This window comes from Callorhinus ursinus, unplaced genomic scaffold, assembly GCF_003265705.2.
Source record: "Callorhinus ursinus isolate GAN/ISIS: 27379988/994484 unplaced genomic scaffold, GSC_fseal_2.0 scaffold30, whole genome shotgun sequence".
Taxonomy (NCBI): Eukaryota; Metazoa; Chordata; class Mammalia; order Carnivora; family Otariidae; genus Callorhinus; species Callorhinus ursinus.
Genome location: NW_027397092.1, coordinates 7482562 through 7501991, shown reverse-complemented (window position 1 = coordinate 7501991; position 19430 = coordinate 7482562). Strand labels below are relative to the sequence as shown.

General features: G+C 42.2%; 1 protein-coding gene across 2 annotated transcripts; it reads left to right on the top strand.

Annotated features, from left to right (window-relative positions):
- Positions 1–1254: 1254 nt before the first annotated feature.
- LOX (lysyl oxidase) lies at positions 1255–17795 on the top strand. 2 transcript variants are annotated; one of them, XM_073878572.1, is made up of 7 exons: positions 1255–2245; positions 2589–2697; positions 4086–4223; positions 5633–5789; positions 9670–9765; positions 10123–10238; positions 14174–17795. In XM_073878572.1, exons 1-7 carry the CDS (start codon positions 1621–1623, stop codon positions 14178–14180), a joined length of 1248 nt encoding a protein of 415 aa, XP_073734673.1. In that variant the 5' UTR covers positions 1255–1620; the 3' UTR covers positions 14181–17795. The 2 variants fall into 2 exon arrangements, with proteins under 2 accessions (XP_073734673.1, XP_025716736.1); XM_025860951.2 differs by lacking the exon at positions 14174–17795 and having other exon boundaries at positions 10123–10242.
- The last annotated feature ends 1635 nt before the right edge of the window (positions 17796–19430 follow it).

Here is a 19430-nt window from a genome sequence, read left to right as displayed (position 1 = left end):
TGGATGCTAAGCATTCACATCAGCAGCTGTCCACATCATCAAAACGGGGTGATTAAATGCGGGGAAACAGAGATCAACATGAAGAGGCGAATAATGAAGTTCATTTAGACAACAGCCCAATGATGAAACCAATAAAAAGGTTATTAAAATCTGGTTCTGAGTCACAGTTTTAAATCAGGCTAAAGATTTTTTTTCTTTGAAATGTTTCCAACACTGCCCCAACCCTGTGTGGTATGTGAATAACAGGCCCATTAAGCATCCCTTTCTAGTTGGCATTACCTGCCTCCTACCCAACTGCCCCCCATTCTTGTCTGGCCCCTCCCACTCCCCTGTCCTTAACAGAATCTGAACCCCCAGGCTGTTTCTTCAGAAATCCCTTTGCTTACATTGGAAGATCACCCAAACACCATAGGATGTTTTACTGACTTTTCAAAAATTTAACAAACAATGATTTAAAGTGTTTATTATTATTTTTTAATCCGAAGTCAAACCTCCTCATCGGATGTAGGATGAGAAAAAGTCATGTAAAATGCTTCTTTGAAGCTGCCTTCTGAGTGCGATCCCAGGCAGACTTGGTATAGCCCCCTTTACTGAAATGTCCCGGTAGATACCGTCCAGATGAAAGAGGTTTTCCACTCCCACTCAAAGTACAAGTCAGGCCAGCATTTTGAAAAAGAGACAGGTTTATTCATCCCTTCAATGTTAGATGGCTTTGTTCTCTGTAAAATTTCACTTTTGGTTATTAAAATACTCACTGTAGGAAACAAATTTGTAACCCATTTCTCATATTACCTACACACAGAAAAACAAAATATGATATCCCGGGGTTTATTTGCTGAGGGCGCTTCCCATAAAAGCGAGTGAGTATGCATTGGGAAATTTGTCTGGTTAACTCCTTATGGATAAACGTTAGTCACAAGCATCCCTCCCCCCCCCCCCCCCCCCACTCTCGCCCCCAGCACCCTCCCCACCTCCCGACTTCCCGCCTCTCCAGGGCTGGTGACCTAATAGCATTTTTCTTCATGCATATTTTGGCGTCGCCCCATGGCCTGGCTGCCTTCGCCTGTCTGAGTCTTTTGAAATTCCTGCATGTTCGCCCCAGATTAAGCCGAGTGTGTCTCAGGATGTGTGTTCCGTTTTGTTCTTTCCCCTTAACGCTCCCTGTGCAACGTGTCTGGGGGGAGGAGGACAGGGAGGGAGGGGCAGAGGCGAGGAGCTGTCCGCCTTGCACGTTTCCAATCGCATTACGTGAACAAATAGCGGAGGGGCTGCCGGGCCAGAACTGCTTGTGTAACTTTGCAAACGTGCCAGAAAGTTTAAAATCTCTCCTCCTTCCTTCACTCCAGACGCTGCCCGCTCGCCGGGGCCGCCGCGCCGCTCCCCGTCGCCTTCCAGAAGGACTGGGAAAGAGGAGACAGGCGGGTGCCACGTCCCAGCAGCCGCCTCTACTGGACAAGGGTCTGCAGCCCACCCTTGGCACTGCTTGTAGTGACTGAGTTACCCGCGCTCCGCCCGCCTCCCTTGTTGAAGATTTCTCCCTCCTTCACGTGATTTGGGCCCCGTTTTTCTTTTCTCCGACCTACGTCCTCCCGGAGTGGGGACAATCAGGCAAAGGGAGCGATGCGCTTCGCCTGGACCGCGCTCCTGCTCGGGCCCCTGCAGCTCTGCGCGCTCCTGCGCTGCACCTCGCCGGCCGCCGGCCAGCAGCAGCCCCCTCGCCAGCAGCCGCCGGCTCCGGCCGCCTGGCGCCAGAGGATCCAATGGGAGAACAACGGGCAGGTGTTCAGCCTGCTGAGCCTGGGCTCGCAGTACCAGCCGCAGCGCCGACGGGACCCGGGCACCACCGCCCCGGGCGCTGCCAACGCCGCAGCCCCGCAGCCGCGCACGCCGATCCTGCTGCTCCGCAACCGCACGGCGGCAGCACGCGAGCGCACTGCAGGCACGTCGGGGGTCGCCGGCCGACCCAGACCCGCCGCCCGCCATTGGTTCCAAGCTGGCTACTCCTCGTCCGGGGCCCGCGACGCTGGGGATTCCCGCGACGGCAACCGGACAACGTCCGGGGAGCGCCCGGCGCTCAGTAACCTGCAGCCGCCCAGCCGCGTAGACGGCATGGTGGGCGACGACCCGTACAACCCCTACAAGTACTCCGACGACAACCCCTATTACAACTACTACGACACGTACGAAAGGCCCCGGCCTGGGAGCAGGTACCGGCCCGGATACGGCACCGGCTATTTCCAGTACGGTAAGCAGCCCCCAAATCGCAGGAAGCAGCCGCGCACCCCTTCCCCAATGCTGTGGCTCCCCAACGTGGCTGCCTGGGCGCGGCAGGCCTTAGTCCCGCTGATCCGATTCCCTCCCCCTGCGCCTGCAGAGGCAGCCCTGGAATCCGGTGCAAACCGCGCGCCTGGCCCCTCCTGCTTTCTTTCCACTTTGCTTTGCAGCCCTGGGCGTCCCCCGTTCTCCTGCTACCCGCAGCCCGGTTGGGTGAAGGGTGAAGAGTAAGGGACACGGAGGGACCCGGAGCTGGGGTAGGGGCCACTGGGTTGTCTCACAGCTACCTCCCCCCATCACCTCCTGACGTTTAGGTCTCCCGGACCTGGTGCCAGACCCGTACTACATCCAGGCGTCCACGTACGTGCAAAAGATGTCCATGTACAACCTGAGATGCGCTGCAGAGGAAAACTGCTTGGCCAGGTACTGGCTGGGATCTCCGCGGCCTGGCTGCCCCGTCTCGCTTCAGGCGCTGCTCTTGTGCCTGGTCTGACCGCTCTCGGTCCATGCAGACAAGAGTTGGGAAATGGGGCAAGAGCTACGAAGTGGAATGTGGTCTCCTGGGCATGCGGACCTGGATGGAGAGTTAACATTTTGAAGATTTCTGTGGGTTCTATCTTTCAAACTGTGACACAAATCAGGGAGCTGGGGACAAATCCTTATCCTGGAGAGCTGGGATCTCACATTCTTTTTCCAAGATCCTCAAACTTTGGAGCCAGTGGTTTCCCATAACTTTCTATTAAAGAACTGTACGATAACGTGGAAAAAATATTGTAATGGAAGAGCTGGTCAGTGACCCCTTAAAAAAAACAGAGGGCTAACTTGCCAGTGGGGCACCCCTCGTCAGCGAAGTTTAGGTTTTCATCTTTTGTTTGAGGCCACAATTTAACTTAGTTGTTTTGGTATTACTTCAGCCAGAATAAGAGCATGAGCAAGAGCTTTGTTTTTGAATCAGTCCTAAAATAAAATCATAGCAGTTTGGGGAATGGAATTCTCTGACTTTGCTTCTGGGAAACCAGCAGAGGGAGCAAAAGATGTTCTGATAGGGTCTCATAAAAATTTTTCAAGTGGAAAGTGAAAATACTCAACAGTATGTGAATATATATATTTACACAAAATATATTAGAAGGGACAGAGTGATATTTATCTGTTCAGTTGTATATTTCTCCCTCTTTGACCCTTTAGAACTGTCAGGCTAAAGGAAGAGAAGAAAGCCGAACTTACCATTTTCATTTTTGAGTCTTGCATCACTCACTCCATTGCACTCCCTAGGATATTATTACAGTCATGCCATTGTTTTCAAGATAGTGAAGTTACAAATTACTTATCTAATCTGGGTGTATGCTTCTAGAATTATTTCCCCACTTTACATCTTAGGAAAGTGTTTAAGAAGAAACCTATTGATGAATTCAAAGTTCTTAATAAGTACATAGGATTTTTTTTTTTATTTGGGATACTTTCTACTCATTCACGTGGTTAAACAAGAACTGATTATAAATACAGAATTTACTTATCACATGTACATTTGTAGTGCTAATTTTATTATCCCTTTTCACATTTTACTGCAGATTTCCATAGTTGTCATTTATTCACTTATTCCACAAATATTCACTGAACTCTGGCCACTTGCCAGGCACTGTTCTAGGACCTGGAGATTCAGCAATAAACAAAATAAGGAAAATGCCTCTTGCAACTGATAGTCTAGTTGGAGGTGGGAGGTAGTTGCCATTATAAAATGGAAAAGGTTTTGCGTGGAATTTGTCTTCAGTTAATATCCTGTGAAAGTAATGTTTTCGTTTTCAAAATCACAGCACAGCATACAGAGCAGATGTCAGAGATTATGATCACAGGGTGCTGCTAAGATTCCCCCAAAGAGTGAAAAACCAAGGGACATCAGATTTCTTACCAAGCCGACCGAGATATTCCTGGGAATGGCACAGTTGTCACCAGTAAGTGGATGGGCCTCCTGGGTACTTCCAAGTTGCGTCTTCCTTTTTCAGGTAGCTCTTGATGTGCAAATGCAAAGTCTTATTTCTAGAAATTTCTCTGTGTAATGTGACATCATCAAGGGAGTCTTCCTTTAAGAAAATACATCAACTACCAGATCCTGTTTTCAAAATGGAAACTCTAAGTCCACTTCATTAAAATTGCTGATAGGTTACAGCAATTGGCTTCACTAGAATTTTATTCCAATACACTGCAGGTAAGATTTCTAAAAGAAGCTTGTTATAGCCGAAATCATCTACAGTTAGTTAGTATTTTTTTTAAAGATTTTATTTACTTATTTGAGAGAGAGAGAGGGAGATTGAGAGAACCAGTGGGAGGTGGGGCAGAGGGAGAAGCAGATTCCCCGCTGAGCAGGGAGTCTGATGCGGGGCTCCATCCCAGCACCCTGGGATCATGACCTGAGCCAAAGGCAGACGCTTAACTGACTGAGCCACCCCAGGCGCCCTAGTTAGCATTTAATAAAAACTACAAGTTGTTGTCAGAAGGATTCATACACCAACCTCAAAGAAAGATCGAGATGATATACTCCACGAGCTGAGAAGGACCTACCTCTCTATCTTTTAAAACGCCTGTGTTAAACCCAGGGTAATTGTCTGTTCTGTCCTAAATTTAAAGATCTCTATATAAGGTGATTCTATAATTTGCCTTGGTAACTTGCCCGGGAATCCCGATAATGCCAGGAAATCCTGACGGATGCCCTGAAACCTCCTGCAATTTGAGCGATTTTTTCTTGTTCTTTCCTTATGTGAGAAGATACATGGCTCAGCACCTTCTCTTTAATGAAATGAGAAAAGCAGATGTGAACACCTAATTTTCTGATAAAATAGAATTGTTTTATTTCTAAATAAAAGTTCATACTAGTTAAATAATAATGATGGGGGAAACATACCAGTACTTCTCCCTTGCATTTTAGTAATGGTTTTACATTTTTTTAAAGTCTCACAGAAACCTCCCAAGAGTCATGTGCTCTTCTTTTATTTGGAATGAAACATCAGTACCGGCAGCCAAAAGAAACAGACTAGAGAGCATATGGCAGGTTTTACTTAAACACAGATCATTTAGTGTCTATTTCTATTTAATATTCAAAGATAAAACAGGGTGGAATAGGAAAACAAAACACTCAAAAGAAGTCCTTTCTTCCTAGAAGCAAGGTTAAAGGCTTACAATTCTGATAGATGGCTCTTCCTGGGGAAAAAAAAAAAGTTAGCATGAATCTAGCTTTAAGAAGATAAACTGGATCTCGATTATAATGTGAAAACAAGTGTGGGAGGCAGTGGGGAAGTCATCTAAAGTCCTCATGCCTTTCTCCGTATGTTACTGATCTCTGTCTCTGTGTTTTGTGGGACATCAGACATTATCACAGCATGGATGAATTCAGCCACTATGACCTACTTGATGCTGGGACCCAGAGGAGAGTGGCTGAAGGCCACAAAGCGAGTTTCTGTCTTGAGGACACATCCTGTGACTATGGCTACCACAGGCGATTTGCATGTACTGCGCATACACAGGTGGGTTGACCCCCTGACCCCAGGAACCCGCAGGCTTCAGAGAGAAAACAATGTGGTCTTCTCTTTTTCTTTCCTCCTGCCAGTCTTTTTTATATAAACTGTTTGATTTAGGGGGTCATCTAGTCAAGATGGAAAATAATTGGGAAAAGGAAGCTGGTCACTTGATTCAAATTATTATAATTAATGTATTTATTTTTAGAGAGGGAGAGAAGGGGGGGAGGGCAGAAGGAGACAGAGAGAGAGAATCTCAAGCAGCCTCCATGCCCAGAGTGGAGCCCCGACATGGGGCTTGATCTCACAACCCTGAGATCATGACCTGAGCTGAAATCAAGAGTTGGACGCTTAAGTGACTGAGCCACCCAGGATCCCAGATTCAAATTATTTTTAAAGCATTTCATCATCATAGAAGGTGAATGTGCATAGTCGCTATGTTCCACAGTGAAAAGCAGTGGTTTAGTCCCTGAACAAATCTGACTGGTTTCCCGTATCTGCACTCATTCTGTACTCTTCAACTGGCTTGGTAAATAATGGTGAAGACACTTCCGTGTTCTCACCTTAAAACCATTCCTCCCTCCACCTCTTAAGCTAGAGAGAGAATGGTGATTGGGGTTAGAAAAGACAGAACCTAAGTTTCTTAAAAAGCACTTTAAAACCGGTCTCTTTCAAGCATGCAAATGGGAGCAGAAGGACACAATTTCTTTCTCCACGCATATGTAGTTAAACCTACAGTATAATTGATGTCAGATGTCCTTTGGATGGATTTTTAAAAATAGTGCTGACCTAAGCAGTGTGTATGCCTTATAATGGGAAAATGTGTGTCAGTTAAAAGCCATGCCAGTATTTCCACAAAACACCCTCATCTGTAAGAGGATGTTGTAATTTTAGTCCAGCCGAAATCCTGGCAAGGAGCAGTGAACGTACATAACGCAGGGCACGAAAGGATCAGCAGCTAGCATCTTGGGGAGCAAATCCCGGGCTGTGGCGAGAAGCTTTTTAGTGACCTAAACGTTACCGCTGTTTCTTTCTCTGAACTTAAAACATCAGAGCAATGGGAGGAAGAAGAGGTTCAATTCCACATGCTCTGGGGGCAGCACTTACCCTTTAACTAAAAGTTGATGCAGCCTACCCACACATTACACATATGTGGGCAGAGGGATTCCCTTTTTGCTCAGTGATCTCCGCAGTGGCTGCCCGCCTATGCAGAGGCCCTGGCATTTGTTCTTTCCATTTAGAAAAAGAGGCACTCTGGACAGCTCTCTATTGGAATATTTGAATTTAGGTCTCTAGGTATTTATAGCGCTTCTAGTTTTCCAGTTCCTTGGGGTGACCCCACTTCATTTTCTATGGTAGCTTTCTTATTAATCATCTTCCGTTTATGTCCTATTTAAACGACTGTTCACCAGGTCTTGCATTGCAAGTGATTGACGTATTTGTGTTTTTCACTAGACTGGTGTTTCTTGAACATGGACTTCACTTAAAGGGGAAAAACAACTCTCACAAAACCCCAACGCTGACTTAGAATAGTTGTATTACAATGTTGTTTGAATGTATCCAAATATAAAAGTAGATATCACTTCCTTATATCTATCCTTCCATATAACTCTTAAGTTCTTAGATGACACATTTACATTTTCAACATATATGAAACTAGAAACAGTTACATTAACCTCATTAATCTAATGTAACCACTGCTTCTCTTTTGCTAAAACCAGACAGCTAATTTAGACAGCATTAGTTAAGACTCTATGTTTCTTTTTTTTTTAAGATTTTATTTATTTGAGATAGAGAGAGAGAGAGAGCATGAGGGGGGGGGTGGGGAGAGGGAGAAGCAGACTCCCCACGGAGCAGGGAGCCTGATGCAGGGCTCGATCCCAGGACCCTGAAATCATGACCTGAGCCAAAGGCAGACGCTTAACCGACTGATCCACCCAGGCGTCCCAAGGCTCTCTACATTTCATCTGTTTTTAAAGTTTGATTTTGAATACAGGACATGCCTGATTTTTCAATAGCCTTAAAAATTCCCATTATTTGTGTGCTAGTTCAAATAATCAAAGTTAAAACTTAAATCCTGCTAGCAGGAGTACCAATTTCAGCACTCCTTAAAGCTCTTTTGCTCACTTGAAGGTAAGATCGGCATTGTGGCATTGTTTGAACAGTCTTAAATACATAGCTCATCCAATGAATGGAGGTGTTACAAAGCCATGGGAGGTGGTGGGACTTGGTGTTAGGAGCAGTGGCAACAACTACAATAGCTAATGCTTACTGAGTATCTAGTATGTGCCAGAATCAGAATTAATGTGCTGGGCCCAGAAACTGAGAAATCTTCATATGGTTCTCCCTGCTGCGACACAGGTACTTTTGAGTTTGGCCTGTCTGTGCTATTGTGTGCTGAATAAGAGCACAGTGCTGTGCCCTTCTTCCCCAGTCCAGCAAGAGCCACACCAGCATTACTAGAATATGTTTAGAGGATCTTGCCATCTCTTTGGTGACCAAAGTGATCTTTTAAAGATTTTTATTTATTTATTTATTTATTTATTTATTTATTTATTTATTTATTGAGAGAGAGAGAATGGTAGAGAGAGAGCATGAGAGGGAGGAAGGTCAGAGGGAGAAGCTGACTCCCCGCTGAGCAGGGAGCCCGATGGGGGACTCGATCCCGGGACTCCAGGATCATGACCTGAGCCGAAGGCAGTCGCTTAACCGACTGAGCCACCCAGGCGCCCCGTGACCAAAGTGATTTTAAGCACTGAAGAAATTTGGGGGGCTGAAATGAAATAGAAGTAATGAGTTAAAATGATTCTAGCATACGCTTTTAAATGTACTTTAGATTAGTATTAGAATGAAAATACAGTTCAAACTTCTCAAGAAGAACTAATGGAATCAAGAATATACCTACGGACTCCAATTTGAGCAAATTTCCCCAGACGGTAACTTTCTGGAGAGCAAGGACCCTATCTTACTGGAATTTTTCTCCTCCCTGCCTGTAGAAGGCACTCATTTCCTTATTGAAGTGAGTATCTTAGCAAGTGGAGTGATGTGGTGGTATTGATTTACTGAGGCATACATTCGTCCCTTTAATTCAATGACATATTTCAGTGGCAATGTGAGAGAGAGAATAGTGTGGTGGGGACCCAGGGACCCTCGGCCCTCAACATCTAAACTGAAAGCCAGCTCAGCCACTTACTATCTATATATCAAGTGACGTGATTGACCTTAAAATGACTCATTTTCCTCACCTGCAAAATGGGGATAAGAATAGCACCTATCTCATGTACTTGTGAAAATTGAATTTATAGACGTAACATGTTTAAAACTGTTCCTGGCACATACTACATACTTTATAAATGTTATCTACTCAAAAATGCAACAAAGACTCCCCCTTCAGGGAGTTTATAATCTCTAGTTGGATATATTCTTATACGGTACCCTTATAATACAGAGCATTAGAGGACAAACACTATAAAATCGGGGCATTCAGAGTAAAGGAAGGTAATTTCCGAGAGAAAGTGGGAAGGGTTGTACTGAGGACATGTGAGTTAGGTGGATTATTACATGGCCTTTGTTCCCGAACTGGTGATATTCTAGAAGTTTGATGGAGGCCTATTCTGTCACTTAAGATTGTATTTATCACTGGTGATTGATGACACTTTTAAGAAGCTAGATGTACTACTACTTATATTAGTCCTGTATTTTTTTTAGCTGGAGGTGCTATAAGGCTGAGTAATATATACTTCTCAAAGGAGATGCAATATAAGTATAGTTTTATGTCAAACTCTTGTAAGTACTAACTTAAAATTTAATTTGCAAATAATAAGCACATTCTTTAGCATACTCTAACCATATACCATCTTTTTACATTTTTAAATTTTATTTGTTTTAGGGGTTGAGTCCTGGCTGTTATGATACCTATAATGCAGACATAGACTGCCAATGGATTGATATTACGGATGTAAAACCTGGAAACTACATTCTAAAGGTAGAGGCCTTTGAAAATAGAAACTTTAATCTATTTCAACTGCAACTCAGTGGGCTTCCCCTTCTGAATTCATTGTGAGATAACCACAATCCTGCAAGCAATTCAATGTCTCCTAGAAATATTTCTAAACCAACCTACCTATGTGAAAAAAAATATTTTAAGGAACTTCAGGGGAAAATATAGAGCCTCCTTCTATAACTTCTCCAGAATTTCACCACTTGCTTTACTTTTTAAATCCCCTCCCTGCTTGATTTAGTTGAAGCATTTCCTTGTTCTAGCCCTGTGGAAATAGGAAGAAATTAACCAGCAAACACTGCTGATGAAATCTGAAACATGGATGATGTTTACGTTGCCTAGGTCAGTGTGAACCCCAGCTACCTGGTGCCTGAATCGGACTATTCCAACAACGTTGTGCGCTGTGAAATCCGCTACACGGGACACCATGCCTATGCCTCGGGCTGCACAATTTCACCGTGAGTCCTCTTTGCCTCGCTTAGTAATTCTCCTCTCGAAGTGTTTTAGTTCACTGACAGGCATTATACATGTGTCTGTTTCTTTTCTTTTCTAAGATTTTTATTTGTTTGAGAGAGAGGGAGGGAGAGAGAGAGAGAGAGAGAGAGAGAGAGAGGGAGAGAGAGCACGAGGGGGGGAGGGGCAGAGGGAGAGGGAGAAGCCGACTCCCATCTGAGCAGGGAATCTGACTCCCCTCTGAGCTGGGAATCTGAGTCAGGGAATCTGATTCGATCCCAGGACTCTTGAGTTCATGACCTGATGTGGCAGATGCTTAACTGACTGAGCCACCCAGGCGCCCCTACCTGTGTCTGTTTCTACTACTACTACAGCTTCCTTGAAAAATGGTCTGTCCATGCTATCACATATTTAGAACCGATCTTTCTTTGATGATGCTAGAGAAGGGGGTGGGGAGATGTATGCCGGTTTTTGTCATCCTAAAGCTTACCTTCCGAGACAAGACATGCACACAGAACACACTGTTTACTCCGAATAGCCCGTGTGGTGGCTGAGTATGTAAAACATGCCATATGCTGTGTGGGTGACCTTTGGGATCCCCAACAGTTGGATTTCCTGTCTCTTTGCCAGCATCCATGAAGCAGCTCTGAAGAAATTCCAAGAGTTCTTTAAAGTGCATTTTGAAAATCACTGCCTTAAAGCACTCCACTGAAGGGGTCAGACCCACTGTTCTGTAGAAACCAAGATTTTACAAATTTGAGTTCTAAAACCACAAGTACTAGAAAAATACCCTACAAAAAGGAGTGCTGTGTGGAGGTTCCTCCATCATTTGCCTAGCCCCTAAACCCTTCTTTGAATGAAATCTCAGAGGGGATCCCAGCACATGAATATTAATAGGGGTGACGCTGTGATGAAAGTAACGGGAGCAGAGTTAGGTAGTGTGATTGGCTTGTCTCTGTTCTCCTCATCCTGTAAGGATGCTCTAGTGTTGCTGGGTTAGCAAGCCTAACCACCTGTGCCACCTGTGACTGATCCCAACCATAACAACACCATTACAATGATGCTGAACATGCAGCAACGTGGGAGAGGCACCAGTGCCTCGGGGGTCACATGGAGACTTTTCACTAGAGCTTACACTAGCGATTTACACTTAATACACATTTCTCCCGGATTCACAAACCAGGGCAGTGGCTGGCCACACGTAAATCTGAAGTTTGTGGGATTTCCCAAACTCACCTCAGCCTGGTTGTGCAGGTTCTTCTCCACCCCTGGGCTCCTGGCCAGGGGAAGTGTGAGGCTTCTATAGAGCAGTTCATTTTCCATGGACAGGGCCAGGCACTGTGGCTTGGGCTGCATTCCCCTTGGAGGGAGCCTTTTCCTTCTTCCATAAAGGAGCTGAGCCTGTGCTTGACAAGTGTCATCACAGCTCTAGGGATAGATGCAGCCTATGACAGCAAAGGGACAGCACTGAAAAAAGAAAATCCAATATATCGTCCTGAACGTGCCCACCAGGCAGAAAACCGGGCTGGGTTTATGGCCCCTATTGTGTGGAGCTGGTCAAAGTATAAATGAAAATCCTCAGCACGTCAGTGTAATTGAAGCTAAAATAAACTAAAGTGATGTAAAATACATGGATTAATTAATTTCTCTTAATTTTTAGGATTCCTTATTCACTCATTCTGTTTATTCATTGGCATTCTCACTTTTGCACTTTGTCTTTACTGAGGCCCTACACTAGGTATCAGAGAGTAAGGCAAAGATTAAGTATGATTTCTGACCCTTTATACTCTTCCCTTGTAGTTGTGTTACAACAATTCTCAATTAATTACTTGTGAATCTCCTATCCACTCTGACATGGCTGGGACCTAGACTCCTGCCCACCCATTTCCCAGGTACAGGCCTGCCACCGTGTAGACTCTCATTCAACACTTGCACAGTACAGAAATGACCCTCTCAGGGAATTTAGGATGTGGAATTGAGAGGCTGAGAGTAATACACATATAACTGTAGTAGAGAGGCACTATAAAACTCTATGAGGGGTAAGATAAAATGCAGGGGAAACAGAAAGACCTCTGCTATCGGCTAGGTGACCCCAGGTACAATGGCTGACCTTGCACTAAGAACAGATCTGGAGATGTGACTCCTGTGGCATAGCATGTTCATGAGTAGAATCTACTGAATTGGATACTGCCAAGTATTTAGTACAAATAAAAATCATTATATTGCTCCAGCACAGAGTTGTTCTTTCTTTTTCATAAACCAGTTGTCACTGACTGTAACTAAATTGCAAGAGTGGTTGAGGTAAAATTTTAATAAGCAATATGGATCAGATGGAAATATGGGAAGGTGAAAGGACCCATGGTGATTTGTAACCAAATAACAAGATCCACTCTGTGAGTGGAAATGAATGAGAGATGTGCAGAGACCTTGAGAGAGGACCCCTCACCTTCAGGAGAATGATGCCTGCCTCCTTTATTCTGGCTTTCACTTCTAGTCTCCCTTGCTAGGAATCGGCGTTCAGAGCAAGGAGAGATTTCCTCTGGCTGAGAGTCAGGAGTGGCTTTAGGACAGCACGTGAACTGGGCCTTGAAGGCTGAGGAGGACTGGACTGGGGGGCAGTTAAGGAAGGGCATGCCAGGAGGAGTCAGCATCACTGACCACCCCACAGCAGGGAGAAACTGCAGGGCTTATTTGGAAAGCCAAGTCTTCTAGTGTGGCTAAGGAGTTAAGATTTGGGTGAAAAGGATGGAAGAGTAAGTTGGGACCAGATCAAAGGGAGCATTGAAGAGCAAGCTAGGAAGTTTGAACTTCATTCTGAAGGCCATGGGGAGTCTTTGAAGTTCCTTGAGCAAGGAGTGTAACTTGCCTAAAGCTGCATGGTCGGTCTGGTAGGTCTGAGAGCAGCGCGGCATGTGATTCCCTTGGTGATGTTATTGTACCTTTTTAACTCTTCAAGACGTATCATCCCTCAGTTCGCTCAGTGTTTTCATGCTAATCTCATACTGGAGAACATTCCACTGGTGTGTAAAAACTACCCAGGAGAACAGGGTGTGCCTTTGACATATCCACTCTCCTTTTTTTTTTTTTTAAGATTTATTTAATTTTTAGAGACAGAGAGAGAGAGCGAGCACATGAGCACATAGTGCACACGCATGTACGCTGGGGCAGTAGCAGAGGGATTGAGAGAATGTCAAGCAGACTCCACACTAAGCACGGAGCCCAATGCAGGGCTCGATCTCAGGATCCTGAGATCATGACCTGAGCTGAAACCAAGAGCTGGACGCTTAACCACCCAGGAGTCCCACCTCTCTCTTTTTCCTCACTGTCAACAAATCAAATGGACTGAGGGACTGTGGCCCAGTTCAGTTTTATGATACTACGATTAATTTCTCCTCTCACAAAACTTAGTATTTGGAAATCACTGGTTTATGATTTGGACTGCTTAGTTTCTTTACATGGGGATCTATGATCACAGTATAAATGACATATTGGATTGGTTGGCTTTGACTCAGTCTCTGCCTTTGAAGGCATCCGTTTACATCCAAAACCACGCTGGGAAAGGAGTAACCTGAGATGGTGCAGTGGCCATGAACCTGCTTCTAGATGGACACGCCCCACTCCATGGAGGGAACTCATCTGGACAGGGTGGCTGGTTCTTTAAGTCCTGCTTTACTCTTGATTAATTCAGAGGCTGTTTCTTTTAACTCTGAACATTAAGTCTGTAGGTATCAAGCATACACTTTCGGCAGCTAACATAGTCACTTCCTTCAAACATTATTAAAATAATGTATTAGTAGGTAATTTCACGAGGTGACTACTGCATAGGTGGAGGGAAATTGCTAGAAATGTTTTTTAAAGGGTCAATGTTAAACTTGTCTACTGTACTCACTCATTATATTATCAAGTTAATGATTTGTCTTATTTTGTTTTCTTAATCTAGGTATTAGAAAGCAAGCCAGAACTCCTAATGGATAAATCAGTGCCTGGTGTTCTGAAGTGGGAAAAAATAGATTAACTTCAGTAGGATTTATAGATTTTGAAAGAGAGAACAGAAAGCAACAAAGGAATTTTTGTTTGGACTGCTTTATAACAAAGCACATAACTGGATTTTGAACATTTAAATTGGCATTACTTGGGAAATTTTTAATATTATTCATATTACGTTGTGAATGAACACAGTGTTTCCATTCTGTAGAGGTACACTTTGGCTCTTTGAAGGAAATCCAAATTTGTTATGCTCCTTTGGAAATTATAGTGTAAAAGGGAAAATAACATTGTAGTGAATGAACCAAAATTACTATTAACTGAGAATTTTCTTGATTTCAGTGAACCATAACAATAACTGGCTTGTATTTGTCTTAGCATAGATTAATTTAGAAAGGAGGCTCCTACTGTTCAAATAGATACAGACACATTTGGTGCTGACGAAGGAACAAACATTACCATTGGTGTCAAGAAATATTACTATATAGCAGAGAAATGGCAATATATGTACTCAGATAGTTACATCCCTATATAAAATTTTATGTTTACATTTTAAAATTAGTAAACTCCTGTCTCTCTCTTCAGTGTACAATTTCATTCTGACTTAAGTCAGCTTTTGTTTCGGAACAAATTAAGTAACTGAGCTGCCTAACTCCTGTCTGACATTCATTGATGCTGCCTCAATTCTTTAATTTTCTTACGGGCAGAGACCTTTTGAGTGGCATTCTTAAAATCACCAATCTGGGGACTGGTGTATGGAGGACAGCTTTGTCTATGGGAAGTCATTCTGATGATAGATGTGATACATTCAGAGAAACTATGTATGTGTTTAAGTATGTACAACAGTTAACTGAAAAATTTTCCTGGTTGACATAAAAATCATACAAACAAGTCCCCAAAACCACAACTGTCTCTCAAATATTTTAAAACATTAATGAAAAACATCTTAGGATTTTCAGCTTTTCTACATTTTTTTTAATGTTCAGCTTTAAAATGAAGAATGCTAAAAAAAAATTTAAATTATCCAGAGTACATAACATAATATCTAGATATAGGAACATTATCAGGTCATCCAGGACTCAGTAATACATGTTTTTTTTTTCTTTTTTCTTTCTGTGTGTCTGAAGTATAAACCAAATTAGCAAAGCACATAACATTACATAGTTGAGGGGCTGGTGAATAAGGGAAAAAAATAACTTTCTGTAAAACAAACGACTGTGTTGCATAATGAGACAGCTGTGATTTTATTTTAAAACTGTGAAACATGTGCCACAACAAAATTTGGAAGATTGCTTTGTTTCCTAGTTCCAAAAGGTACAGAGAGAAATCAAATGACACTTTTAAGTTAGCAGTGCTTAGGCAGAAGTCTTCCTACATTAGCCAGTATTAAAATCTCCAGCGAGGGATTTCTAGTTTGGTGGAATTTAAAAGTGAGTTGGCATCCCTGTATCATATGTCATAGAGTTGTGAAGTCAACACCAACTACTAAGAGTCATCCCGCACTCACTAGTACCCAGCGCAGCAAGAGGGGCTAGAGATGGACTGTCATCCAGGGGTGGATGCCATCCTCATCTACCAGGGCACAAACTTACCAACAGAGAATGCAGCTTGAGAAAGCCCAGAACTTTCATTGAGCTAGTATCTGAGCTATGGAGTAGCTTCTTTGATGTACCTCTTTGCCTTAAGTTGCTTTTTTAGTTTTAAGACTGTAGGATCATCCTTTCAAGTCATAGTCTTTTCTAATAGAGGTATTTTAATATACTTGCTTTTATAAAAAACAAAACAAAACAAAACAAAACTACTGTCAGTATTAATACTGAGCCAGACTGGCATCTACACATTAAGGCCCATCGTTTCAATGAGATTCTTACCCCTGTAAAAACTATATTACGGTCTTTGGACACATATGAGAAGACATTTACTATCATTCACTGAGCCTTCCATCTGTCTGTCCACCCGTCATCATTTGAGGGCCTAATACATGTCAGGCACTTACATGCTAGGCCTTGGGATATATATATAAAAAAAAAAAAACCTATCCCCTAACCTCAATAAGTATTAAAAATATCATTATTACCCTTTAGGTTCACCTTGTTTCATTTTTAACAACTATAAGTACATGTCTAAAATTTTCTATTTTTAGCACTATTGTTTTTCATGACCATATTTTATTTTAAAAAATAAGTTAAAATAAATAGTTATATGCATGTATGTGTTACTAATAATTAAAACTATGTTTTCAATCCTTGAAATGTCTGCCTCTTAAATATAACACCTACTATTTGGTTGATTTTGAAAAAAAAAAGTTTCAATTAGGAAGCTAAAGATTCTTGCTTATCCCTTATGTAAATATTCTTTCCTCCTACGCCTAAACACTCCCAAAGAACTCCCAAGTATTGATTTAACACTCAGTATTTTTGAACCTCAAGGAATCTCTCCTCTGAATAACCACAAAAACTCACATATAATGATTAGCTGGTAAAAGTCATCCATTAATAAAATTTAAATAAAAAACCTAATCCAGTCTTACCAAATTCCACATAAAATATTTTTACAAATAGGAAGTAGAAGTAAACCTAAGAGTGTTGAGTACTGAAAAGGGACTGGCTTTTAGACTAATAAAGACTCTGAAAAAAAGGGCTAAATAGGAAAATAATTTATTGACTCCTTCCATATGCCATATTAGTGGCTTCAAAATTATTCAGACCATAGTCTAGATTAAAGATGTCTTGACTTTTGAGGCTAAGGTTCAGTCTCCCAACAGTACTACAACATGCAAATCCACACGTATCCACAAGAATCCATTGCCTATTTCCAGGAAATCTATATTTTTTTACATAGTAATTTTATTCACAATCTCTATCATCTAATTATTCACTAGGTATTATTCATAATAATGAACAATTTTTTCTCTCTCTGACATCTCATAGGATAATCACACTTATGAACATCCCCAATATTCAGATTCTGGAGGAAATTCAGTGCACTAAAATGATTGTGGCACTGAGAATTCATCTTCAGCAAACTTTCTGAAAATACAGACAATATTTTGTTTTAAACATAACTTGTTTTGATATTAACCATATAATCACTGATAAGTAAAAATTATGCTTTTTCTCTACTTTTTATGTCTAGAATTCATATTCACCATCAACATACTCAATCAACAGCTTGATTTCATTCCCAATTACCAAAAGTCCTGGGCCACTTTTGAACACTTAAAGCATTTCATTTATCCTTCAAACCAAAATGGTGCTGAAATATTTCAACTTGAATGTAAAATGTATTAAGTTTTAGCTCACAGGATATAAACTTTTAATTAATATATAACTGCTTGCTATGAACTAAGTGACATGTGATCTGGTATAGTAATGTTTTTAATGAAGTTTTAATTTCTTCCAAATTTTTCAGGTAACCTATGTGTAAAACATTTGTAACTTTTTTGAAGAGCTCTTATTTTAAATGCCCAGACACTGGCTTTATATTCTTCTTTACACTCTCACATTCTTTTATTATATGCTTATATTATGGATTGCAAGATTATGTAAAAATGCCTTGAATAAATGATTTCAAGTGTCTGTAGTGGTCATTTGTTGTTAAGTATAAATAAATGAGAGGACTTTCATTTTAGGTTAAAATCTTAAAACCATGTCTATGGTTGGTTGTTTTGCTTAACTGCCTTTTGTATCAACAAATTGTTTGACGAGCTCACATGACATGAAACTTGTTTTTGATGGATAAGAATCTAGCTGATTTTTTTTTTTTCCAAGAGAGGGAGCGGGGAGGTGGGGAGGGAGAGAGAACCTTAAGCATGGGTGTGGAGCCCGATGTGGGGCTCAAACTCACAACCCTGAAACCACAGGCCGAAATCGGGAGTTGGATGCATAACTGACTGAGCCACCCAGATGCCCCTCTAGCTGATGTTTTAAAAAGAAACTCATACATGAATGGATCCTAACCTCTGTCACCATTACCAACAACTTCTAAGGATGCAGAGCAGGCATTATGAGAAGAACTGCACTCTGATTAGAATTTATAAGAAACATACCTGAACCTAAATACTCAGGGGACTTATCCAATTCAAGCTACCAATCATTTATAAAAAGAGAACCATTGCTATCACAGTAATCCTTACTGAAATGTGTACCAGATTAGCCTGGAAGCTGGTAACCTGGAAGGGCAAACAGGCCCCAAAGTGTGGGCAAGTGTTTTGGGGGGACAATTTGCCAAATTACCTCACAAAAACAATTCACCTTCAATGAGTTCTTGCAGGTAAAATGGATGTAGGCTTGTGGCTGGCAGTTTACCAATCTGGGTTGTATGGTAGCATCGATTTCGTGCTTCCCTCATCTGCTCAAGGCCAAGTGCCTGAACATATTTTCATTATTAATGAAAAGATGATTTCTTTTGTCTGATCAGTGGTGTTTCAAGCACTGTTCATTCAACCAAAAGCTCATGAACCAAAGACAGGGGAGGGAGGATCTTTCCTTCTGTTAGAAAATTTGACTGCCTGGGTGCCTGGGTAGCTCAGATGGTTAAGCGTCTGCCTTCGGCTCAGGTCATGATGCCAGGGTCCTGGGATCGAGTCCCACATCGGGCTCCCTGCTCCTTGGGAGCCTGCTTCTCCCTCTGCTTCTCTCTCTCTCTCTCCCTCTGTCTCTCATGAGTGGATAAATAAAATCTTTAAAAATAAATAAATAAATAAATAAACTTGTAGCCTTCCTTTAAAAAAAAAAATTTGACTGCCTTATCTTATTTATTTAAAGATTTTATTTATTTGACACAGAGAGAGAGAGAGATATCAAGAGAGAGAGCACAAGCAGGGAGAGCAGCAGAGGGAAAGCGAGAAGCAGGCTCCCCGCTGAAGAAGGACCCCGATGCGGGGCTCGATTCCAGGACCCTGAGATCATGACCTGAACCAAAGGCAGACAACTTAACCGACTGAGCCACCCAGGGGCCCCCATCATTTGTTAATATTTCTAATCCTTGCCAGTGATATTAGTAAAGGATTTACATATGTGTAGAGGAATTCCAGTTTCACAAGATATGCTACCCAGAAAGAATTCCATAGAAAAATAGGTATGAGAGACATTATCTCTATGGTGGAGATTCCCAATACATATTACCATGTTAAAGAATCTCAGAGCCCCTGCAGTAAAGAAACCACTTCGTGGTTTTCAAACTTGTTTTGCCACAAAAACCTTTTTTTTTTT

Excerpts from the sequence above, each read along its gene's own strand:
- LOX (XM_073878572.1), top strand. The coding sequence starts at position 1,621 with ATGCGCTTCGCCTGGACCGCGCTCCTGCTCGGGCCCCTGCAGCTCTGC. Across the intron at positions 5,790-9,669 it reads CATGTACTGCGCATACACAG|GGGTTGAGTCCTGGCTGTTA; the intron begins GTGGGTTGACCC and ends TATTTGTTTTAG. Across the intron at positions 9,766-10,122 it reads CTGGAAACTACATTCTAAAG|GTCAGTGTGAACCCCAGCTA; the intron begins GTAGAGGCCTTT and ends TACGTTGCCTAG.